This window comes from Anomalospiza imberbis, chromosome 4 (genome assembly GCF_031753505.1).
Source record: "Anomalospiza imberbis isolate Cuckoo-Finch-1a 21T00152 chromosome 4, ASM3175350v1, whole genome shotgun sequence".
In the NCBI taxonomy this organism is placed as follows: domain Eukaryota; kingdom Metazoa; phylum Chordata; class Aves; order Passeriformes; family Viduidae; genus Anomalospiza; species Anomalospiza imberbis.
In genome coordinates, this window is record NC_089684.1 from 19,928,834 (window position 1) to 19,955,238 (window position 26,405).

General features: G+C 43.5%; 1 protein-coding gene and 1 long non-coding RNA gene across 2 annotated transcripts in view; one reads left to right on the forward strand and one right to left on the reverse strand.

Moving 5' to 3' along the window:
* The first annotated feature begins 370 nt into the window (after window positions 1-370).
* Window positions 371-26,405, forward strand: part of ELOVL6 (ELOVL fatty acid elongase 6) — an 84,859-nt gene continuing 58,824 nt past the window's right edge. Inside the window, exon 1 of the mRNA XM_068187401.1 lies at window positions 371-645. Coding sequence (XP_068043502.1) covers window positions 557-645 — 89 coding nt within the window. The 5' untranslated portion in view covers window positions 371-556. The remainder of the gene's footprint in view (window positions 646-26,405) is intronic.
* Window positions 12,005-12,520, reverse strand: LOC137472363 (uncharacterized). Its single transcript, XR_010998132.1, has 2 exons — window positions 12,300-12,520; window positions 12,005-12,214 (listed from the first exon to the last, which is right to left on the reverse strand). It is a non-coding gene; the product is annotated as an uncharacterized lncRNA (long non-coding RNA).

A 26,405-nucleotide genomic window follows, 5' to 3' on the forward strand; every position in this document is an offset into this window, starting at 1 on the left:
GTCGGGGGTCTGTAGGTTTCTTCTGGGGGAGGGTATGTTTCTGCCCTTCTGGTTAAATCCAAGCTTGTGCTTTTTAGTTCCCGGCTGGCCGGCAAGGGCACGCACGGTGCTGCGGCATGGATTCAGCACAGGGGTGGGGGCTTCCTATTTTTGTAGCTATTTTTGACAGCCTCTGATGTGGGGGGGGTGGTTCCCCCCTGCCAGGAGCGTAGCCCCGGTGCGGTCCACCGAGGAGCGTCAGGGCTGTGCGAGGGGCGGCGGGGGGCGGGTGTCCCGGGCGGCGGCGGCGGCGGCGGCGGCGGCGGCGGCGGGCGGGCACTAAGACCGCGCCGCCCCCGGGCGCTGCGCGGCGGCCGCAGAAGAGGAGGAGACCGGCGGGCCCGGGAGGAGAGGCGCGGAGGGGAGCGGAGCTATGTTAAACCCGGGGTACCGCTGAGGCGGGGCGGGCCAGGCCAGAGGCGGGGGCTCTCCGGCGGCGGGCGCGCAGGGGCCCGGCTCCCGAGGCGGCGGCAGGCAGCATCTCGGCGCGGGGAGCGGCTCCGCAGCCACCGGGCCAATGAACATGTCAGTGTTGACTTTGCAGGAATACGAATTCGAGAAGCAGTTCAACGAGCATGCGGCCATCCAGTGGATGCAGGAAAACTGGTGAGTGCCGCCCCCGGGCCCCGCCGCCCGCCCGGATCGGGGAGGTGCTGAGCCCATCCGGGTGCGCGGGTTGCGCCCGGCCGGCGCGGTGCGGCTCGGCTTGCCTCGCCTCGGCTCTGCGCCGCCGTGCACGGGCACACGGGCGCTGTCGCCGGGGCTACCTACGCGCCCGGGCGAGGTGCAGCCCCCTGGGTTGCACAAGGCCGGAGCATCCCGCCGCGGGCGCGGTGCGGTGCGCTGCGGGGCCCGAGCGCCGCCGCGCCCCGGCCCTCCGGCTGGCCCGGCGGCGCAGAGCCGCACACGTGCCCCGGCTCTGCCCTCGGCCTTCCTCGCCTCCATCCTTGCCCGACCCTGCCGCTCCCCGCGCTGCAGCCTCGTTCAAACAAGTTGCGCGTTTGCCCGCGCTCCCCGCGGAGCCCATTTGCCTTCCCCCTCCCCTCCCCCAGCTCGTATTAAACTTCATTTCCAGCCATGCGGTTATTAACTTTCCCGGCGTGTGCGTGCGGCCGGGGAACCGGGGCGAACCGCGGCGGGACCGGGGCTGCACATGGACCCGTCGGGACTTCCCGGGTCGCGGCGAGCCGGAGCCTGACGGCCCCGCAAAGGGACCCACGCTCACAGCCTGGCCCGCCGAAGGGGAGTGGCTGTGCTGGGAGGCTGCTGTCTGCCAGGCATTGACCTGGGGGCATCCCTGGGCCTTGGCCGGTAGCAGGGAGACGAGGATGGAGAGAGCGCCCCAGCTGCCCTTCCCCCCTCCGCGGGGCCCTCTAAGCTGTCCTCGGGGCCGGGATCCCTCTCTCGATGACACTTGCCCACCTTGCCCCAGTCCTTGTCCTGGCTTTGTCCACCTGCACGGTGTTCACGGTCTGCCCCTACTCACCTGTGCCTTGCTGGTGCACTGTCCCTGACCGCCCTCTCGCCGTGCCCAGCCTTGCCCTTTCTGCTGTTCCTGTGGTCTCTCTCTCCAGCTAGCCCCCAGCTTTCACATTGCCTGCATGCCCTCCTGTGGCAGGGCTGTGTGCCCTTTTGAGCTCCTGAGTGAAGACCTTCTCCATGCCACCCTCATGGGACAGTGGTAGTGTAGGACTGCCTCTGGGCCCAGGCTTTGGTGTCTACATTTGTATGGCAGAATGGTCCAGGATCCTAGGTGGATCTCAGCCAGGGATTTGCTAGAAGCCTTTAGTAATTTGTCTGGGGAATTTTAAGGGCACTATAATTAAAATGACCATTTAAGTGCATGTATGTCTCCCTCTGTTCTGCAGGTGAGCTCATCACCTCTTGAATGGGGCCTGGTGTCACTCATGTTTCAGGAGAAAGGAGACCACATAGATATTCTTGGTCTGGGAGTATTGGATGCTTCCCATTCTGTCCATGTTCCAGGAGAAAATTGGCATCAGAATAGGATATGCTGGTGAAAGAGGATAGAGGGGGTGATACATGAGTATATATAATAATCAAATAACCCAGGAGAGATACAGTTTATTTTAAAGAACATGCCTAGCAACTAGGGTTCCTGCATCTTGACTCTCCTGTGCTTCACGATGTGACCTTGGGAACATTATGTAACCTCTCCTAGGCCTCAGTTTCCCCAGCAAAGAAAGACCAGGGGAGTGGGGCAAAGTTATGCTGAAATGTTCTTAAGAGGTGCTGTAATGACTTAAGTAATGTTTACAGAGTGCCTTGAAGATGTCAGGTACTGCATAAATACTGAGCAGTGTTACTGAAATCTCTCTGGCAGTTTCATGTGCTGCAGAGGTCGTCAGCTGGGATTCTGTAACACTGGGCTCCCACTTGCCAGGTTCAGAGGAGGAGACCGTCGGTGTTACACTGCTGCTGTACAGCTAAAGAGGCACAGACATACATGTCCACATGCTTTTCAGTCTAGTTTCACCTTCTCTGAGGAAATGGATGAATTAATGTCTTTGATTCTCCTGAAAGTGAAGGAGAATGATCTTCCTGTGCCCTGGGAATGTTTTTGGAAATTAAATAGAGCTGTGGCCTCTGAGGTATCTGTTGTGGCAGGCTTTTCCTAAAAATGCTGCTGAAGACTTTTCCAAGTTTCAGGTTAAATTGTGCATTTTTATCTTGAAGAAACGCTCTTGCTTAATGAAACAGGTCCTGTTCAAGTGTTTGGGTTTTGCAGGGAGCTGAACTGGTAAAATATAGCAGCTTTTTTTACTTCCTATCAGGATGACTCAATAGATTTGTGTATGCAGACATCAGTGGCAGAGTACATGGCTCCTGTACTTTGTAGGTGTAGCCTTAATGTACACATCCTTAACGTAAGAGCCATCCAAGATGAAGTCGTCAGGTAGTACTATGTAAGGATAAACATGCTCCTTCGCTCTTTGAGCAGGAAGACAGACTAGGGGGACTTACTTAAGGAAAGATTGTGCCAGGATTTTATACTGTAATTGTTATTTAAATTAGGGTGCAATACTATTACAATGTCTAACATGAAGGTAAACAAATTCTATAGGTGTGGCATTTGCTATTTTACCTCATCTCAGAACTATGTCTTGTTGCCTTACAACATGCACACACAAAATAAGGGCTGTAGGGTGTTAGGGTGCATGAATTGGCTCTAAGGAGTTGATTCTGACTTTTGGATTTCTAAATGTCTGACTAGGTTGTATATGAAGATGTAGCCTACTTTGAGGATGGATGTAAATCTTTTTACATATCCTCTAAGTTCTGAGCTGGTTAAAGCACCATCATGCCCTTTTAATTAAAACTGTAAGCCTAAAGCTGGAAAAGCTTGAACACAAAGCATAGGGGTAGTGGCGTACACTCCTAGGTACTGGTATGGTTGGTCGGGAAGGATCATGGTGCAAGGTCTGGTTCTGCTCAGCTGAGGCTTGCTCCTCTTTTTCTTGGTCCTTTGAGCCTGCTCCAAGCTTCATCACTCCCTGGGCATGTCCTTTGCCCTCACCAATAGCTGGCACCCAGTCTTTTCTTTCCCATCCCAGGGCTTGTTTCCTTACTGCCATTTGCCCCTGAAAATCCCATCTGAGGGCATATTGGATTAATGGCAGTGAATGAGCTCTTCCTTGCTTCATTCCAGATGTTCCTGCTTCACTATATGGAGGACCCCATCCTGAAACATGCATGGCACTGAGACCTCTTTAAAGCTTGGGCCTGGATTAGCAGTGCTGTAAAGATGGTGCTGTTTTTGAGGAGAAGTGAATAGTCTGTTGCCTGATACTTATGAGTGGATGGGTTTCCTGCTTCCCTGGATGCCTGGCGCTGTATTTATGCACACCTTTATGGTATAGCCCCCAGACTGCCTAGTTCTCTTGCAGGGAGGCAGGAGTGGCAGAGCGAGGTTGGAGACTGCAAAGATTGACCTGCAGCCTGCTGGTCTCTGATTATAAGAGCTGCCAATTAGTGTCTTCCCTAAAATAACAACGGCAGGATTTCAGGAGGTTAAAGAACAGCAGATCCATTTACTCTCATGAAACTCCTTACACTTTATGTTGTGAAAAGCTGTTGTTGATACATGTTTAAGTATAGTGCCATTGAGTAGCTTTGCATATAAAATACAGTATCACTTTAAGATACTGTCATGTTGTGCTCAAATCATGAGAGGTGTGATTTCAGTATGTTCAGGATTAAGTCAAATGTTATTAAAAATAATTGCTTAAAATTATTTCTCAAATCAAACTCTCTCAGCACCCCCTCCCAAACTTGTTCAAAGAGGGAAGTGATATGAAGTAAATAGTCCGCAAAGGATTTTTTTTCTGTAAACTGCTGCATGAGAATTAATGCAACTCTAATCCTTTATTTCTTATGGGTATGTATATTAATATTTGTGGAGAAAATTCACAAATGTTCTGCCAGACAGGCAGCAAAAAGTGTTGTAGCACTGAGATCCCGATTCCCAGCTGCAGCCAGTGAGGCAGCAAAAAGCTGGCCGGTGCTCAGGAAAGGCAGAGTGACAGAAATGCCTGGATGGAGTAATGACCACCAGAGTCCTTCTCCATCGTGCTGCAGAGCACCAGGTTCAGGCATCAGCCCGAAGTGACAGCCGTTCCTGTTATAATTGTCTGGCCAATAATAATTATCTTCAGATGTCTGCTGACGAGGGGCTCGCCAATGGGGAGGCAGGAGGCCTGTGCTGACTGCGCTGAGATTATCTGGGAGAGCTGACGTCACACCAGGGCTTGCCTAAAATCACAGAAACTTTTCCTCTGCTGCTCCGCCGGCTGCTGCAGCGCTCCGGACATCCCTGCCCCAGCCTGATGCCCCCCTGCCAGCTGCTGCCCTGGGCAGGCTTTCCTCTCTCCTCTCACTCTCATTCCTCGCCTGTTTTGCTTCCTAAAAAGCCAGGGTTTAACCCTTGGCATGCTCCAGGTAGTACTGGGAGGAGGACGAGCAGGATGAAAGTGAAACTGGTTATTCCCTAAATATGCTGTTGGGTTCTGCTGCAGAAACTGGCTGGTTTTGTTATCGTTACCTGAAGTAATGATTCAGTAAAGAGAGAAGGACTGCATAAGGACTGCTGGGAATTTTTTGGTTTTAAGGGGATCTGACAACTCAATTCTGAAATCAACTTAGTGGACCTTAGATGAGGATAACTGTTTATGTATTTGAAAGAAAACATCTGTGCAGGAAGTTATTTTTAACCTTTTGTTACCAAAACTTTTATGTGACAGAGGCAGAAAATGGAGCCAGTTCTGGGAGAAATTTGTCCTTTGGTGTGATTTTTTTTTTCCAAGTCAGAACTAGAGATAAATGTGGAAGGGCAGAGGGTCAGCTAATTTGGATTTTTTAAATGCATTTGTCTTTTAATAATTCACACAAGCACCATCGTCCTGGACAGGTTTGTTTCCTAAATGCAGAACAAGCTCTCCTCATCCACTTAAGCTACACTTACCTCATGCAGAAATCAAGAGTGAGAGGCTGTGAGTGTATCTCTCCAGGCATATGTGTGTAGCAGCCAAAAACTGATGTAAATTACTTATCCCCACCCCCTCCAAGCTCTTGCTAGATGCCAAGTGAAGGATGTAGAGAGGGATGCTGCAGTCACCTTTTACTTTCCTCTGTGCTGCAGCAAGGACTCAAAGGGAAGATGTGAATTGGTTCTTTTCAACAGAGAGACTGTTTTACTTGAGCAGAATTCAGTTGGCCCAAAAATTTAGCCTAGCTCCTCCACATGTCATTCTCCAAATGGGATTTTTCCTGCTGTCTTGTGCTAACTGGCCATAAAGCTGACAGGGCCACCAGTGCATGGCAGAGATTAGAGGATCCCACTTTTTTGCCTTTCTTTCATCCTGCAGGCCTTTCTGAGCCAAAGGCTGAGGTTTTGGAGTATCACCACTCTGAGCCAAAGACTGAGGCTGTGGAGGGTTTTAACTCTATGAAAATAAAAGGATGGAGTCTATGAGGAATAACAGTTGATGTCCTTTCAGAGTTCAGGTGTTTTCTGTCTGTGTGGGTCTGGGGAAGAAAAATTTTTAAAATACGGTAGACACCAAAATGTCATCCTGAAGATAAAAACATTGGTGTCTTCTTGATTCAGCCTTCCACTGAAACATAGATATTGGCCTTTTGTTTACTCTTGTTACTTTTGTTCCTAGAGTATGAACATATCAGTCATCATGTTGCTTCCGTGATTTTAAACCTCTTGAGAGTGACGGCTTCTCTTCTACTTTGTGAAACACCACATACTTCTGGGAATAATAAACTTATAGGAGTGGAGCAAGGAGTAATTTAGGAGTTTGCCATCATCTTCAGAAGTGAATATGACATTTGGGAACACGGATGTTCCAAAACACTTTTTGGAAAGCTTTGTTAAGAATTTAAGTGCTTCTTCTTTTAATGGAAAAGAGCAGAGATTAAAACACTATTTTTGACTGTAAATTAATCTAAAATATAAAATAAATTTTTCACTGGCTTAGGCTATACCAACATGTGAGATGTTTGTGTAACCACATTACCTGTGTAGTGCTACCCAGTAAATTTTTTCTTGCCAACAGTTTTGTCAGCCCACTTGAGCCTTACCCTGGGTTGGAGTGGTAGGGTTTTGCCTTCAGCTGTGCTGCCCCATCATTGACCAAGGTGTACCAGACTGCTGCTACTACAAGCTGGGCTGTTCCTGTGTGCATCCCAGCATCACGTCTCCTGGGGCTTCCTGGATTCACTGGGGAAGGCTGATGCAGCTCCATGGGGAGCTCTGCAGGGACAGCCAGGCTTAACGTTTCGCAAGCTGTCAACAGAGCAGGAAACAGCGAGGCTGTGGCTGCACCCAGGGTAATAGAAGGACAAAATTGTATCAGTTTGTGTGCAAGGTTTGCAAATATTATGATTGCTTTCAGAGCCAAAGTAGCAATAGTACCTGATACTGCCCTTCACGGTGTGCCTTGTACTATGTGCTCTGCTGCAAACTGTCAGTTGCAAGACTTATTGACTTTTGTGAGGACACAATTTTTTTTTTTTTTTTTCTGTGAACTTTGTTTACATACTAGGAGCAAGGTGGAAGGACTCCAAAACCAACATGACCTCAGTTTGCCTAGAGAAGGGACCCAGGTCCCAACGAGCAGACATGCCATGAAATGATGGGCAGAGCTTGCATCTGCTGAGCAGTCTTTGACCTCCTGTGGGAAGAGTTGGTGTTCAGAGTGGGGAGAAAGAGGGGGAGATGCAAGTCAGTGGTTTACCTCATGCCAGGGGAGTTGGGACCTTGCAGAGCACATTCAGTGGTTTATGGAGTGCATGGCATGCAGGAGAATGATATCTCTGAGGATGTCGGGAGCCTGACTTCAAACTGAAGGCAGCCATAGCCACTTTTTAGAAGTTGGACATCAGTCAGGTGCCCATCATTTCAATGGAAATCAAGGACCTGTGTCATGTCTGAAAATTTCTCTTTGTGCCTTAGTTCCTCTGCTGTAAAATAGGGAACAATTCCTTTCTGGCCATATTCAAGTTGATTTTCTGCTGTGTCGCAAAGGTGATCCTGAGGTAGTAAGACCTGTATATACACTGTAAGACCATTATGTTTTCTGTACTACTTTATTGTATAGACAGTGTAAGTCCATTATGTTTTCTGTACTGCTTTATTGTAATAAGACCTGTATATACAGGTCTTATTACAATAAAGCAGTACAGAAAACATAATGGTCTTACACTATTGTTGTGCACCTTTATACTTGTACTAGCAGCAAAGAATACTTTATTCTTGCCAAGCATGTGGGGCAAAGTTTGTCTCTTTGACTGTGGTAACCAAGGACTGAGAAGAGCTGCTGTAATATTAGAGGCAAGACAGTTTAGTGTTGGTATCATGGGATTAAACTGCAAAAATCCAGACCATTTTTAATTGCAAATTTATGAAAGGAATTGTTCTTCAAATAGTCCAATAAAACTTCAGACATCAACATCTGATGATAACTTTTAAATAGAATTTTTAAAATTTGTTGGTAATTAGTTTCAGTATGTGAAGTCTGCAAACTGAGTAAAAAATTAATTGGATGTCATCCAGGTTGTGAGCTCATCAGATTGAATATGTTGATTTTGATATCTGATGGCCTCAGTTACCCCTGGACATAAAACATAAGGTCAGTCAAGAGTGTTATTAAGGCCAAATGTCTGCTCTATATGTCTAGAGCCATAAGTAGTATAAATACACCTGGAAAGAGCAATCCCAGGGAGTGCCAATTAATGTTTTAAGGGGAAGAAACAATGGGCCAAGTTAATTTTTGAAAAAAGAGGAGTCTTATCTTTTGACTAATAAAATTTCCTGGGTTTCAGGTTTTTTTTCTGAAAAAGAGTTTTTTCCTTTTTAAAATTTTTATTTAGAGCCATTAAGAGCTACTTAAGATAGCAGTAAAATCCCCTAAGTATAAACACGAGTGGGATGCCAAAGTTGTTGCACAGTCTCATTCAGATAGTGGGTTTATTAACAAATGTTTAGAAAGTCTGTAGTTTTCCTCATGTGATTTTCCTTTTAGCTTTAATTAGGAATTTACTCTCTAGATCCCTGATGTGATTCTTCTGAATGCAGATCCTCTGTAAACATAATTGGGAATTTTGTTGTTTCCAACATACATCATCTCCAGGCAGCTGAAAGCCGTGGCTTTTCTTCCTTTCTGTTCTCCCTGGAGGAGCTGGCTGTCCAACTCCTTTTTCATGTCTTTGCAGATCACAAGCAAAAGAAATATGTAGACCCCTTGCATTTCAATTCCTTCTTGTTTCCTCACTCACCTTGGCTTGACAGCCAAGCAGAAAACTCCAAGCTGTTTTGTCCACCACATGGATGTCTAGATGCCCTTGTCTAACTCAACTTTCACAAAGACTTTTGCTTTGCTGACACGGTAGCTCTGGGGCTGCTGGCTGCCCTGGACCCTGTTGCACCTCAGCCTCGGTCCCGGCTGTGGACAAGGATTCATCCTGTTCCATGCTCATGAGCATCTAGCCCAAACCCAGCCAAAACCATGGGTGATTTCACTGTCTTTCCTAGGGAGAAGCAGAACCTGTGAGGATGTGCTAAGTGGAACTCTTGATGAGAGTGTGCAGCAGTCATTTCAGACTCATGATGAAACAGGTTGTTCAGCAGGTAGAATTATTTCAGGATGCATAAATGTTGTCTTTATTTTGTGAGGGCATTTAGTTTTTCATAAAATATTGCTCTTGGCATTGTCTGAAACAAGATACTGCCTAATTCAACCTTTGATCTGACCTGACTGCTCCTCTGTGCTTAAATATTCTATTTTGATCACATGCCTGATAATACTATTTTTGGTCACACAACAACTGTCTGGAAGTGACATTGCCTCTTGAAATGGCAGTGTACACAGATGATCAGATTATTTTGTTATGCCATTATTTGTTGTTTTAGAACTCTGTAAATACTGTGGAGTTAAATACTTTTTTTTAAAAATCTTGCTTGGGAATCTCATACTTGGCAAGATTCCTTCTTGACAAGGCACTATCCATGGATTCAATGAAAAACTCTTGTCTTGCTCCCAACTTTGGGTTTAGTTTAAGACAAGTACCCCAAGCAGACAAAACTCAGTATTTTTTAAAAGTTTGGTAAATTATTGCTTGGACTATGACAGCCAGATCTGTGCAACTATATTGCCACTATGTCTGTGACCCTGTGAGGAGTTTTACTTCTGTTCCATTGGAGAGGGAATGGCTCCAAACAGCCAAAGACCATGAAGAAAAGTAATGTTATAGCACTGAAAGGAATCCTCAGTGTTCTTGTTTGCTAACTTCTAAAATCAGGACTGAAATGCATATTTTTCATTTTTAAGAAATTCACATAAGCTTTCCAGCATTTTCCAAGAGCTCCTCTCCTATATCAGTGCTTAGATCATGGACAAATTTCAAAATTTTGTTTGAAAGATAGGATCAACACCAGCTATTCCTATTGCAACACTTGGAGCCTGACTGTCTCAAGGCTGTTGTACCCAGGATGCTCACACTTGTTAGGAAATAAAGGAAAACGTTTTGCTGAAAGAAAGATTCTGAAAATTAGTCCTCTGATTTTTGTGAGAGGTGGTCCTTGTGTAATGGTGCCCCTACATAAAGATGGTAGTTACAGTGGATGCGCTTCCCAGATCCTTCCACATGTGACGTCTTTTGATCCTGCTCGGGATGTTCACTCAGGATGTTTTTTTTTAATGTCTGAGATTCTGGTATTTGATGATTACAGATAGTTTATATTACTGTTCACTCAGTCAGGTCCTAGGAGAACCTTGCAGGCACTGGTGGTGGCATTTATCTGACCACAGATGCCTGATGTGTAAGATGTCTGAGTCATCAGGAAGTGGGCAGCTGAGAGAAGTAAGTTTTATTGTAAAACTGCTCCCTCTCTTACCAAATGTAGAGACTCAGGGAACAAACTAGACCATAATTATTTCTCCTGATCCTTCTTCCTTCTTCTCCCCACTAATGCATTTTTTTCTTTTTTCAGGTACCTATTTGGTTTTTACTTCTCCCACTCTTTTCCCATTCCTCTTTCATTTTCTGTATATCTTTTTTCCCCTTTAGGAGCAGTTAAGTCAGCAGCACAGGTGGCTGGGGAAGCCCTGGATGAACACCCTCCATGGTGGGAAACCGGTGGCGCATATTTTGGTGTTGGGCTGTTGGAGCTGGGCAGCAAAGGCCTGGCCTTGAGCTATCTCTGTCTGAACAGAAAAAGCCCTGCATCAGGGTAGTCCCACTGCTATCTTCTGATAAAATCATTTGGTTTCTGGAATAAGGCGATAATAACCAAGGAAGAGTGCTTGCTCGTACCTTTCCACAGTCCCATTATATACTGATATAAAAGGGCTCTCTTTTTTAAAAGCCACTTCCCAGTCACTAAGTGGAAAAATCCTAAAGTCAGTCCATGGTAAAACGGCAGTTGGCTTTAGTGTAAAAGATTTAGTTCCTAAACTTATGTGTGTTGGCTAAATGTAATGTAGCATCTGGTATGTAAAACAATTATGACAATTCACATATTTTGAAATGGTCATTACTGTAAATGGAATAATTAGAAAAGATGTTAGTAGAAAATGAAAAGAAGTTGTGCCTACATTTAGAAAAAAAAAAAAATACACCAGGCTGATAATATGGGCAATCCAGAGAGAGAGAGAAATCGTAACTGGAAGAGCTACCACAGCTTTTTGTTGTGGGGTGAACAAGCAGAGCTCCTTCCTCTGCTTTTTGTAGTGGCATGCCATTGATAGAGAGGAAAATGGGACAAGGGTAACAAAACAGGATCTGTTCGCATCTCTCATGTATCAGCATTAAAGCTGGGAATGCAGATTTTGACCTCAGGCTTTCCAAATGTTCTTGGCTTAGCAGTCCTTGTGACTTCAGCTCTTGGGGTGCCATGGAGCATTTTCCCATATGAATTCTGGTGGCTCCAGGGTAGGCATGCTAAGTGTGTAAGATACTGAGGATGGTCCGTTGATGTGCCTCAGTGAACTGTTGCAACTCCTGTGAGCAGTTTTCATTGCTTCCAATAAAATGGCATATACGATTGAGGGACATTTTTGACAGACCACAGGTATCTTGCCTATGCTTTTATGATTGTGGTCCAGCATATTGTCTTTACAGGCTGTGTCCTGATGACCTTAGTTACAATCCATATTTATTGCTGGCAGAGTTAGACTCCTTTCCATTAAACTAGATAGTGTTGTATCTGTTTACAGGGGATACGAATTTGGCTTCAGACATCTTTAACCTGCTTACCTTGTTTAAATTTTCAAGAATGGGTATTGACTCGATGGAGTTTCAGGTAGTCTTGTGTTGTAAAATAGCTGTACATCTTGAAAGCGGGACACTTGTGTTCACTGTATTACCATGAAGAGTTACGGTATTTTAAGATTCCATTTTCTCTTTGCTAAGATCAAGACAGAATCCCACAGTCACATTCCTGGTGAGTTAGTTGCTTTAATGACAGAAGGTTCTATAATGTCGCATTTCTGAGAACAGGAAGGATGCCTTAAAAGGGGTGGATCGGCACAGCCGCGAGGGCTGCTCTGAGAGCTGCCTGAAGCTATTGCAGCTGGAAGTCTTCCCAAATGAAAACGACCATTTCCACTGCCTTTCAACAGAGGTCTCTCATCTTAGCTCCCAAGTCCTGTGTGACATTAAAAGAAAGCAAGACTTCGGTTCCCAAAACTTTGGAGAGTCTCCCATTGCATGTAAAGATATAAACTTGGTACCATCATGCATTTTGCCTGGCTGCTGGATCAAATGCTTCCTCTTGAATGTCAACCAGTCTGTGAAGCAACAGGGAAAGCGTCCCAGTGAGCCAGGTTGCACAAGGGGATGATATCAGTGTGGGATGCCTTGGGTTTGCTGGCAGTGGAGTAGCTTCGCAGGGCTAAACTTTGGCCCCATGCTGCACATGTGGAAGCACTGCCACAGCTGGGTAAACTGAGCTGCCTTTCATGAGTCCTCCTGGGACTGTGATCTCCTGTGGCAGAGTGGAAGGGACCAGCAGTAAACTATCACACTGCTCCAGCTGCCTTGCCTGGAGGCTGCCTGTGTAGCTGTTCTGAAAGCAGTCCTGGAGGAAGCACAGCATGGAGATGATGTGTCCTAGGTAGTACCCGTGGTGGCGTCTATACTCAGATGCTCATGTGCCCAAATGTTGCACCCATGCAGTCTGAGCTGTTTTGTTATGGCTGTATAAGGGGGAGTAAGCACTCTTAAGTTGTGAACTGAACAAACATCCCTCTTTAACTGGATCCCACAGTCTGCTGTGATAATGCCCTGTGGTGTGGTTCCTAGACTATCCTGCTTAACCTGCTTCATTCAAAGAGTGGGTAAGGCACCCATCTGGAGACCTAGAGACTGTCAATGACCTTTAGTATTAAAACTGGGGCCTGGCATTCATCCAAGTCAGTGGGAGACATATCCATGATGGGAATGGGAAGAGGATGTAAATTTTTGTGGATGAGTAATGACATGGCTCTACCATTACCTATAGCTTTGGTGCAGACAGAAATCTGAGTGCTGCTGAAGTTGGACTAAGCCACCATCCTACAGGCTTCCTGTAGAAATACCGATGAAGAGTTTTAAATGCAGGATCTGGCTGTGGAGTAAATGGTTACTTATGGGAGATCACTAGGAAGCATGAAGACTAAACTGAAAAGGGCTTGTTTCCCAGAGACAGGTTTAGGCTCTGTTTCCCAGAGACAGTCCTCTCTGTGCAAGTGCTCCTCCTCCAGCATAAAACTACCCAGTGTTGAACAAGTTAATATGTGCAGTGGCTTAGGCTGCCTTCTGCTGTGCTCTGGGGTAGTGGCTGTACACTGCAGAAAGCCTTACAGAACAGAAAGAGGAAAGATGTCATTTTAAGTCAGGCTGTGTTGACTCATAGGAGACATTCTGAAGGTTATGGATATATGTTAAGCAGGTATTAAATAGCTCTTGCTTTATAAATATCATTTACAAAAGCAAGTATCCTTCAAGCAGCAGAGTATATAAGCATGTGAGTCAATTAGAGCCTGCATTTTCAAAGTGGCAGAACAAAAGGATTTAGATCAGAAAAACTGCAAGTAAGTTTGCTAATGATGTGAAATCCAGTGACTTCTGTAAAACTTCCTGGCTTTGTGCCTTGCTTTTTCTTCTCCCTCACTGCTTTCTGCAGCTGTGTCCCTTGGACTCTGTGCAGTGGGTTGTGATGTGTGTGGCCCCAGAGAGGAGCCGTGCAGTCCCATTCCCCATGGCTGTTGCACAGGTTCAGCGCTGATGGGGACACGTCTCAGCAGTACTCTGAGGCACTCAGTCACTTCTTTTGCAGAGAAAGCAGGCTGGCAGGAGGAAGAGCCAAACCACAGTCTAAACAGGCTCGGTGGAGCATTTCATGGCCTGTAAAGTGACCAGGTTAATCCTGGAAACCTGCAGCCTTTATCACGACACCTGACACAGCAGCACAGCCAGCCTCCTCTGCTTTACCAGATTTCCATGCTCACATCTCTGTCTTTCTAAACATGGCACAGATATTTTCCTTTCTCAGGCTTAAGGATGGAGGGAGGGTGGGGGCAATGAAAAAAATCTACATTAAAGCCTTTCCAAAGCTAGTATGAAAATTTAGAGGTCTCCCTGCAAAAGGATGGGGGCTCTCACACCAGGATGGTCTTCTGGGTTATCAGGGATGTGACTTTGCAGTGTGAGCAGCCTGGTGGTGCATTCAGAAATGCTTGCCTGACTAACATATTGCTTACATTTGCTGACTCACTCTTGCACTGCCTTTTCTTTCTTGTTCCCTTGGATGTGTTGATTTTTATCTCTGTTACTAGGGCTGTGTCCCAGACACTGTATAATCATCGTGTTTGTGTTTGGCTCCTGTGTCGGTGGGAGGTATTTGCTTTTGGATACAAACGTTAATACCATTCACCCACAAGTGAGTAACAGCAATGAAATACAGGGCTCTGAAGACCCCTGGAATGGGAAGGAGGGCAGGGACACTCTGCTCTTGAGCAGAGCCAACCCCAGCATCACTGCTTGGCATTTCATACCACCACCTGCCTTCGGTCTTGCTGTCTCTTCAAGCCCTGCTCGCCCAAACTGTTTTGGACAATGAATTTAAATTCAGAATCACAGAATATTCTGGGCTTGAATGGAACCACAAGAGTCATCAAGTCCAGCTCTTCAGTGAATGGCCTATAGGCAGCTTTGCGTTTTTACCTGCAGGAGACTCTAACACAGGCAGCCTGTGTCTGAAAGCACTTTCTAAGTGGAAGCCGTACACGGGCACGGCTAAGAACCTCGGCAGAGCTTCTGGGTCCCTACTGTCCTGCTTTTCTAGGACAAGTATGGGTGATCAGGGGCCCTGCCCTGGTTGTAGCTTGCCCCTGGAATGGCTTCATCTGGCTGCTCTTCACCAGTTGTGCTGTAGCAGCCCTGCATCCTCACAGCCCAGCCCAGCATGCTTTCCCACTTTGATCTCTCACCCAATGCCATTAAGTGTCCTTGTCTCTTGCCACTTCAAAGAAAAAAAAAAAAAAGCCTGTTCTTGATATGCAGTGTCCATATACTGCTGGAGGTACAGCTCATTTCTGACTTGTATTTTCAAATACTAGTGATCCTAAGTGATGGTCCTAAAATATTTGGGGGTCCAGGTTAGTATGCAAGGACATTATGTCTTCAGGTTCTTTCCCTTTAAATCCCAGGCTCCTAAACTTTTTCTTTGAGTAGCACAGATGCAACTGTCTTGTCTTCTCAATGGCTTCTAAACAAGCCACTGTTTATTTTTCTTGTCCAGCCTGTTTAGGTCTAGTTTGAAGCCCATGTCATTAAGTAGCCATCACATGATGCTCCTTTCTCTTGTTTTAATCAGATGATGTCCAGTGTATTCACAGTAGTCCTCACGCAAGGACACTGCATGGCCAATTACCAGGAAACTACTTAGCAGCTTCTTCCTCATGGTTCAAAGAGCATTATGTATGCATTCCTGTGAGATCATACCACACAGCATCACCTTGCAGCAACATTGCTGTAAACAAAACATGCTGTTTGCTTCTGTGCCTTCTCCTTCCTGCTCACCACTTTTGTGTCAGTCTAGGTGCAGACAGACAGCACTCTCCAACATCACCAAGAGGAATCCAGCTTCCATGGTGCCTTCGAAACCCTCCCTGAGCTGAAACTACAGCCTCTCTGTGCTGGTTCTGCACATCAGTAGCTGAACAGAACCAGGCTTCTGGGTGCCTGGACACTTTGAGAAGCTTTAGCCTGGAAAGGGCTGTCTTTTTGGTTTTTCTTAGGCATGATTGTTTTTCTCAAGTTAAACAGTATTTATAGGATTTCTTGTTGCAGGTTTCAGTATTCCAGATTCAGTGACATCAGTGATATTTAGCATTTGCAAACAGAAACTTCAGAAAAATCTTGGCATTTTTGACTGTGACTTTTGTAAGTGCTGGAGGGAGTTAAACATGCAGCTTCTCTGGTGTCTTCTGTTATCTCTTTATTCATAGTGGAAATGACTGTCAGCTTCTTGAATCAAGCTCTGAAAGCCCTCTAGGCGTTTCAGTGACAATGCTAAGGACTTGTGCCCAGCTTTACTCACTTTAGCATTTACATTTTTGTCATCGATTCTGAATACATAATGGACCAAGTATATATTCAAACAATATCAGAACAATGTGTGCTTGTACACATACTTTTGTACACTTGTTAATGCATTTTTCTCAATCCCTTTGACAGCAGAATGCAGGCAACAGTCTGCTTTCACTTGGGGGGGCATGCAGTATACCTGAAATCCACTGCCCCAGTAGTAGAAATACAGCCCTACCATCTGCCATGGACTTACCCAGACTACACCAGAGTGGGATAAAGCTTTGGAGCACCTGCAGTACATTGGTGATATCATTGTGTGGGGCAATAAAGCAGAAATTTTTGAAAAAGGGAAGAAAATTGTCCAAATCCTTCTGAAAGCCACTTGTTTTTACTGAGTCTCAAAAGCAGTGCTGGTACCTTGAACCCATATGATGAGAAATAAATGATGAACAGAGCTTTTGTTTTACATTAAATTAGCCCATCTTCTCTATCCCAGCTTCCTCTGAATTTGTGTTATACTTACTGGCAAAGAGTACCTGGCATGACCTATTTCTAAGCCATATATTTAGATTTATTTTGCTCAAGTGAACAGAAGCCAGTTCCAGAGCAGACAATAATATGAGGGCTTTAATAAAGATGCCTTATCTATATCAGTTAGTGGTAGTGTGTATTCTGGTGAGGTCTGCTCTACTGAAATATTTCTTCATTTCTGTTGCCTAAGGTGAGCAGTAAACTTTTTCTTCAGTGTAACACACTCTCACAGGACCAGGTGAGCAGTGGTGCTGGGATGGATGAACTCTTCTCCACCTCCAAACTGCAGCACCTGCTCCCAGTAATGTTTTATGTTCCTTTGGGCAGCTGGATGATGAATTTCTGGGATGAAAAGCTGCTTCAATGCAGAGTTTAAAATGGAAACCAGGACTTTGCCACCCAGATTTCAAACCCCCCCCCTCCCCCTGTAGGGACTTGAGGAGAAGGCTTTGTTGCCTTACCAGAGTACCCAGTAGCCTGGAAACCCTAAGTGTGCTCCCATCCTGATTGGCCTCTAAACTGCTGACCCTACAGCTTTGTGCCATATGCCTTCCCCAGCCCAAAGCTGGCCACTTGACTTTTTCTGTAAGATAAAGGAAGACATTTCTACCTCTAGAAGGAGCTTTAGGCTGCAGGCCGAGTCAAGGAAATATCCATATATTAGTTATATGGATAGTTATATCACATTTTCCAGCTGTTTATTTTACAAGCCTGTTGCGACATCATAATGCAGTTAGAGGTTATTAAGTCCAAGCTGTTAATTTTAATGATTTTAACAGACCTGTAGCATTCCTGTTTAATCCAGTTCTACTTATTGGCTTATGTTGTATGTTGATACTTTTTAAAGTGCCAGATTTGGCAGCTCTCTAAAAGAGTACCTGTATTTCCCAGATACTTGGATTAATTTCTTTCTGCTGCTGTTAACATAGACTTTGTAGCTGCATTGGGACTAAAATTTTAAGCCATCTGCAGGACGAAGCCTGATGCTGTTGTAAGCAGCATCACTAGCTGATTTTGAAAATGGTGCCTGTATGTGTCTGCCAGGCAGAGGCATTGGGTGGAAGGCTGATTGAGAGAGAAAGCAAAAGATTTGGCTTGGTTCAAATGAGGCATAAAATATTGTACCAGCCAAGGAGGCCTAAGAAGCTGCCCAACAGACCATGCGACCTTGTTCACTGAAGTGAAGCCTAGCACAAGATGCTTTCGGCCCTCTTCAGTTTCCCTGGGAGAAGCATCCTGCTGGCTAAAGCACAACAGAATAAGTATCAACCACCAGTTTTTTCTGTGATAGTTAAACGTCTTTTCTTTAGACTTAAAAGTGCTTCTCCACTAATTCAGTTTTAAGTTTCAAAGTTTCTAGACTACATTAGCTTTTAATCTGCCTTCTACTAGCCAGCAATTTCTATCCTGATTTGCAGTGATTAAATAGTAATCTAGGTAGGATTTGGTGGTACTCCAGGATTCAGGCATTTTGATCTTTTAAGTCAGATTTTAACCTAAATCTACGTAACATGTACACCTTATTTTAAAAAAATAGAATCAGAGTTTCATTTTTAATGTGAGGACTATTGATGATTTTCTGATTTACTCTGAATTGATGGTGGCATCTTTTGTGGCTGGTATCAGAAATGTACAAAAGCAGTTTGTCTTTACCTGTGGCTGCTATGTTTTTGCTGTTGTGTTTCAGGAAGCAAACCCAGGCAAAGCTTTCACTAATGCCATAAGGACAAGTTTTTTCTATACCATGAGCAACTGTAAAAGAGGGCTCACTCAAAAAGAGAAGAGACTTGAGACCATATGAGTACTTGTTTCTCTTACAGTGATTATCCCAATGTGACTTTCCTAAATATTTTGTCAAGGTTTTCCGTCTCTTGTTTTCTTTAGCGTACGTTGGCACTATATGTCTGCTGACTTTTTTGGATCAGCCTTCATTGTTTAATAACTTCAGGTAATGAGTGCAAATCCTGGAATTTATTTATTTGACTGGTTTATGAGTAAATCCATTTCAGTGTTTGTTTAAATCTGCTTGAGTCTTAAGCGATGAGGACGTTGATACTCTACGGATGTATTGCAGGTACTTGCACATGACAATTTTTTTAAAATTATGACAAATTACCAAGTGGGAGTGTTGATTGGGGTACATGATGTGGACCTGTTGGAGTGAGTCCAAATGAGGCCATGAAGATGATCAGAGGACTGGAACACCTCTCCCGTGAAAACAGGTTGAGAGAGTTTGATTTGTTCATCCTGGAGAATTGGAGTTTCTGGGGAGACCTTAGAGCAGCTTTGCAGTACCCAAAGAGGGGCTATAAGAGAGCTGGAGAGGGACAGTTTACAAATATAATCACATACAGTGATAGCAGAAGGGGTAATGGCTTTAAACTGAGTGTACATTTAGATGGGATATAAGGTAGAATTTCTTTACTGTGGGGGTGAGAGGCACTGGAACAGGTTGCCTGGCGAAGCTGTGGATGCTATATCCCTGGAAGTGTTCAAGGCCAGGTTGGAGGGGGCTTTGAGCAACGTGGTCTAGTGGAACATGTCCCTGCCCACAGCCAAGGAGGTTGGAAATAGGTGATCTTTAAGGTCTCTTCCAACAAACCATGCCGTGGTTCTATGGTTTTCCATAAGTACCCCATAATTAGTATTAGTCTAAATTCTTCCTGGCTGCTTATTAGTTTATAAAGGGCTACACAGCGCTTTCACTGGTTAAATTCAGTGATTAAGCATGTATGAAGAAACCCATCTAACCAAAGCTGTAGTCTTTGGTTCCTGGTATCAGTGCTTTGTCCATACGGCTTTCATATCTTGCCTCTCACTTTTTCATGTTATGATCTGTTTAGCTTAAGATATATTTTGATCTTTGGCTTGTAAGCAGAAGCAATAAACACTTCTGTAATGTGTCAAGGTTTTGTAGAGAGAGGAGTCTGTTGTGCCATTAGGTAATTGTTCAGTGAAATAGCTTATCCCAGTAGACACTGAAATGCATTTAAATGGTAATCCTGTTTCTAACCCAGGTTAGGCAAATAACTGTATTTGGATTCCTCCTCATCCAGTAGGCTGCAGTCACCCTAATATCAGACATTGTTTTATCACCCTTAAGTAGAAAATAGTGGCATCCTTGAGTAGCATTGTGCAGTGTCTCAATTTTATGGTACTGCTCAAAAGCAAATGTAATGAGCATTGTTTTGGTTTTATTGCACCTGCAGTCGCTGACACATGGGGATAACCCCTGTTTCTGTTTCACTATGCATGGTGTGTACTCTTGTGTTTTACATCTTTGCATTTTACTTGGTACCAGCCTGGACTGTTGTCCTGCATGAGGTAGAACCCTTTCTCTCACTCTGGGAGCTGCTTCCAGTTCACCTCAGGGTGAAGATGCAGCAAATCTGCATACAAAAAGTGAAACATTCAGGCCCAGGTTTCAACTATATTAGAGTTTCTCATTATTGAAAATATTTGATTTACATTCTTACTACTTTTCTGTAGTGAATGTGAGCTAGGTCTAAAATTCCAACATGCTGTACATTTTTTAGTTCATAGAAGTTCATTTCATTAAATTCAGAGAAGATTTAAAACCTTTTAGGGTTACTTTTTTCAAGTGAAATATAGAACAATGCTGTTACTGTTCTTTTGTATATAATTCTGTTCTGTGGCTTCTTCACTTATGTACAGTATGGACAGTACATTTTTGGTATTACTTGGGTAACATTCCTAAGTCTGATAAGAGGTTTATTTAGAAGACATAATTCTTAAACTTCTGTCATTTTAACAATGTGGTCTGGAATATATTAGCAGTGTTTTCAGCAAATTTGTCATCTTCTGCAAGTAGATTCGTAAGTCAGAACCAAGTTCTAAGTCAGTAAGTAAGAAATAAAGTATCAAGTACAGACTTCCAGAATCAAAAAAAAAGAAAAAAAAAAAAAAAAAAAAAAAAAAAAAAAAAAAAAGCACAGGCTTTAATAAGATGTAATATTCTTACCTCGCAGAAGAAGTTCTCTAGAGAAATATCACTGTTGTCTTTAGGTTATTATCTAGAGTCATATGTTTTTCTACTAACAGCTAATCTCTAATACAATTGCTGTTCAGTTATAAAATAATTTTCCTTGAGACACAAAGGCTCTCTTATTTAGTGTTTCTTGTTTTTGCTCTTCACAGGTGGGACCATAATAAATGTCCTACTATACAACAAACGTAGCAGACCAAATACAGGCAGAACAGTGTTTTGCCAATTTTCCAATAAATCAAATGTGGCAAAATCAGGTAGCCAGATTTCTGACAGCATTGCAGCTTCAACATGTGATGTGTGGGAATCGGGATGTTCTGCACAGGACTTCACATTGGAGTTAATTATGGAGACAGACTCTGCATTTAAATGGTGATCTTTCAGAAGGTGATAAAATATCTTAACATTTAAGAAAGCTATTCCTCAGTAACAAAAGGGGATGCAGGTACCTGCACAGGTTGGTGTGACTAGACTAGAGTGTCCAATACAGAATGACAATAATGCTATTCCTTTACTACCTGTTATCAGTAGAAGAATGATGGACAGCCCAAACTGCAAACTCATGTAGACACTGCATGCTCTTTCCCCATTCCCATGCTTGCAGAACTGTTCAGAGATCCATCTGTTCTTCTCTGCACTTCAGTGTCTATGTGGGGAGAGAAAAATCACAGGTTTGCAATGTTTTTAGGCTCAGTCACAGTCGTCACAAAAGGCAAATTTTGAAGTCGTTTTAGAAGATCATAATGAATGAATCAGCTAGCCCTATACTTTTCAGTTGTTGGAATGATTACATAATTCTATATTAAATTTAGTTCAATTCAGTGTAGTTTAGCCAGTTAAAATAGCAGGGAAATAATAGCAGGACTGGAGAATTAGTTCAGGGAAAAAAAATGCCAAAACCTGGTCAGCATCTCAAAGGCTTAAAAAATTAGCTTATTTGCAAAGAACTTCAAGCTGCCATTTCCTGTAAGGCCAAAGGGAATTTGCTGTATTCTGTCTAATCTTTTTGGATCACTCCTTATGGCTCCAAAGTGTAAAGGTGGCTAAAACTAAATTTGCTTAATGTGGAAAAGGGCTATGTATTTTTTAACCTCTTCTTTCAGTCCAGGGTGGAGTGAATTAGGAAGAGAAGTAGAGAGCAACCTATGAAGCATGATCTGGACCTTTCTTTGCAGACCTGATTAACCTGGGGAGCTCTTAGCAATTATGGGGTTTGTCTTTAAAGGGTCTCTTCAGTGCTGGGCTATGTAAACAGGAAAGAATTGGAGAAGAAATACAGTGCTCTATTTCCATTGCATTTCCTGTGCAGCACTGTGGGCTGAGCCATTTGGGAATTTCCCCTTAATTGCACCCTTGGTTGTGAGAGGTGTGTTGATTGAGCTTCAACAAGACCCAAGTTCTGAGTCCCAGACTTCATCCACAACAACCCTGGGCAGATCTACAGGCTGGGGGGAAAGAGAGGTTGGAAAGTGGCCCTATGGAAAATGACCTGGAGATCCTAGTCAACAGCCGGCTGAACATGAGGCAGTGTGTGCCCAGTGGCCAAGAAGGCCAGTGGCATCCTGGCTTGTATCAGCAATAGTGCTGCTAGAGTGAGTCCAGAGAAAGACGATAGAGCTGGTGAAGGGTCTGGAGAGTTAAATCCTATGAGGAGTGACTGAGGGAGCTGAGATTATTTAGCCTGGAGAAAAGGAGGCTCAGGGGGACCTTATCACTCTCTTGTACAATTACCTGAACAGAGGGTACAGCCTCGTGGGGGTCGACCTCTTCTCCCAGGCAACAAGTGACAGGACAAGAGGTCCTTCATGCCATGGTCTAGTTGACATGGTGGTGTTCCAAGGTTCATGATCCCGGAGGTTTTTCCCAACATAACCGATTCTGTGATTCTGTGGCAGATTTTACCTCACACACCTGCCTACACACACACCTGCTTGGAAGTGATTAGGGCAAATTGCCTTGTGTAATGAATGGTCTTTTATGTTGATTTGTTTGTTTGGCTGGCTGATGATACATGCAGTCTTTGGTAAGATGATTTTTCTTGGTGTGATTGAGATGTGTATGTGAAGATCACTGGTTGGATTAGAATTTTCTGTGTGAAATCCCATTTGGCTTCTGCTCCCTGAATTTTTATTAAAAAGCATTTTATGATCATCCAGCATGAAATATGAGATTGGATTGATAATATATCCATAGCTATAGAAAAGAATACCTTTTGATTCTATGCACATGACACAGAATTACTCTTTTTACGTGGTTGTATTTGGAGGGATGGTATTTAAATTACAGCCTAGAATAATTACAGGAAAACAAGCAATTACATTCATGCATCTGATGTTTTAGAAGTTCAGTTTCTTAAATCTATTTGCTGAATAAATGTCACCTTGCTGGAACTTGCACAACCGGGTGATGTGTTCACTTGCACAATCCAGAGCAATTCAAACAAGGCGAGAAGACAAAGATAAACTTGGTTTTGTAATGATAATGCCAAAGGCCTTTATTTTTGTGCAATTAAAATTTCACCTCAGAATTGCGTAGTGAGTTGTTTGCAAAGCATTTCCTTTGTTTCTTCAGCCATCTTATTCCAAGAAAGATATGTAAAGCATGTGTCAAGCAGGTGCTGAGCTGCACTTTCTTTGGAGCTCTTCTGGGCTGTGGTGCTTGCTTCTGATGAGGTAGTGGTTAAGGTGTCAGGTGGTGCTTTTAGTTGTAGTCATCCTAAGTTTGTCTGCTTTGATATTTCTTCCCAAGCTGAGAATAACCTCCAGTGAAACATTTGTGGGTAGCTTAACCATTTTTAGTTAGTCTTGTGCCTGTTGGCCTCTGAGTGCTTTGGTATTCGTTTTTTATAGCATGAAGGAGGAAATCCCAACTTTTCTTAATTGTTTTTAAGCTTTGGTGAAGTGCCTTGTAGAGAAATCAAGCATACACAGCCCATTATTTAATGGTACATCCAGTATGCTTGGGGGTCCTCTGATTTCAAAGCTCTTTTGGAGGATGTGTCAGTGCATTAGCAGTTGGTATTATAGACAGGTCAGGTTTTTCCTTCCACAGAACATGTTCAAGTCAGTGTCCAAAGAGACAAACATGAAAAGTAAAGAAATTGTTTTGGATATTGAAAAAAAATTTTGTATGGATCCAGCATTGACAGTGTTTTTGCAAAGATGGAAAAGTTGTGAAAGAGCTGTCAGATGATTCAAGGACCGCAGATGCCCTCTGAGGAAAAATTTAAGTGTTTATCTAATGATTTTATCCAAAATTGTCATGTTAGCACCAGAAAATAAAGAAAGTACTGAGTACTGAAAAGTTCTTCCATCTTGTAAAGGGAGGACGAGCAAGAGTCTGTGCCTGAGAGGTGAAGTCCTATGCACAGCATTTGTGGCTGGTAATAAGCCTGATTATGCATTGGAGCAAATTAGTAACCTACATAAGGAGACTACTGTAAAATGTTTTGGCACCTAAGAAAAGTTTGTGTTTTCCTTAAGTGTTTCTTGTCAGTTCTTCTTGTGATAATCACATCTTCAGAAAAAGCATATATTGTTATGGCCTAGGAGAAAGGCTTTTGATGTAGAATTTCTGGAATTTCAGTGGTGAAAGAAGGTTCAGAAATTATATTACTTTAACTGCCATACACAGTTCTTCATGTGTACCATTTCATGTGTTCCCAGTGTTGATGATGGCATTCTGGGACATAAGGCTTGTTGTCACATAAGCAGCTGCTGGAGATGAGATGAATCCCTTTTACTCTTGCTCACTGTTGTTCACAGGGTCAACTTAAATATATGTTCAGTCTGTTACCTGTATAGTTTTATTACATTAGTTTTATTTGTTGCTGTGGATGTAACAATATTTAGAGATACCATTGCCTTTAATTTTCCATTGGATTATCATGTTTGTTTACTTACACTTTTGACCAAATTATTCAGCCAGAAGGTGAAGCTAAAATGAGAATGAGGAAAATGAGGAAACTAAAAATACTGACACCACTGAGCTTTGGTATGGGTAGCAAACCTTTTTTTTTTTTTTTTTCTGAAAGCAAAAAGTGTTTGCAGTGGGTAAAGCCAGGGGATAACAGAAGTTTTGATCAAATACTGCTTCTCACAACTGCCACTTGGGTTTCAGAAACCAAATTTTCAGATAAAATAGAACTATTGGAAAAAAACTACTAAACCCTTGTGAATTAAGTTTTCATCAACATGTAATTTTCTGCCCTGTTGCTGGAACTGAATTGAATGCTGCCTAATATTTTTTTCCTGTAAGGCAGTAGTTCTGAGAGTTTAATGATAACAATTTAAAAGCATTCTTTGCTGATTCCTTTGTGGGCAAACATAAAAGAAGTGGACTGGGGGACATCACATTTGAATGCTGTCTGCCATCACAGGTGTGATGGGCTGTGTCTGAGAAAGCAGTTTTGGGGTTTGTTCCAATTAAATTCCCTCTCTTCCCCATATCAGTATGCACACAGTGTGTATATAGGGTGTGTGTAGGTATTGCTTTTGCTCAGTGCAAGAGACATAGATGTTCCAGATAGTAAATTTTGCAGGCTTGTCTTTCCCTAAATGCTTGTGTTCATGTAAAGCCCATTATTGGCTGTTTCTGGAACAGAGGCAGGACAGTTGATGGTGGGCAGCAGAGAGGAGCCTGTCTCTTATGTAAAAGTCGTTTCCCCATCCCGCTGAGCTCCGGGTGGTCTCTTCGGGCGCTCTGCCCTAGCAGCAGGTGACCTCATGCTCTCTGCAGGGACAGTGGCTCGGTAGCAGACCCATCCCATACAAACATCAGTGGGAGAGTGCTCAAACACAGCAGCCAGCAGGGATTTGGACAGTGTCTGCGTTTGAGAAAATGAATCAGAGGCAATGAAAAAAACCACCCTAAATGGCTGGAAATTAAAAAAAAAAAAAAAAAACAGCAACCAAAACCAAACCCCACATAACAACTGTAGCACACTGATCTGCTTATTGAGATGTGTGTGTCTGTCCTTCTCTCTCTCTCTTTCTAGTAATCTCCTTCACTGTTACTTGGTATGCCTGATTTTTGAAAGACTAAGATTGTTTTTTGTTAAGAAACTAACAAAAGCACTATGTCAATTAGTCAATTGTTGTGGAAGCAGGCTGCTTATTTTAGTTTATTGTAGGAGTAAAATATGCAGTTAGGTCAGCAGAGACTAGCTAAGCCTTGTAAAGCTGCTTATGCTGTATTAGAGAACCTGTAAAGTAAGGGGAGGCTCATTATTTCTTATTCAAAGTTATTTCAGGAATGTCACTGTGAAGTACAGAAGATCCCACTTCAGAAGAATCCCAAAGATTTGGGAAAAAAAGAAATTATTGTTGCAAACAATAAAAAGATCTGTCAGTAGTACAAAAGTGCCATACCTTGCTGTTTGAGGAAAAATATAAATACAGAATAAAGCGCCCCATTTCTAGAGAATCAAAGGTTTGTGTTCAAGCAGTGCTGTTAAAAGTGCACATTCTTCCTGTCAAGTCCATGAATTCTGACAGATTTGGTTTTGATACATTGAGGTAATTCTTCTGTTGCCTTTGCCTTGTAATATCAATATGTTTTGGAAGCTGCCATCCGATCTGTTTAGAATAACTATTAAAGGCAATAAACAAATAATTTGAATGTGGCTGTAGTTAAGATGACTAATGGTGTGGCTTCCTAGAGTAAAGCACTAGCCACTCATCAAGACACTCTAGTGTGTCAAAGGTTTTTTTGGTTGAAGCCTTTTTTA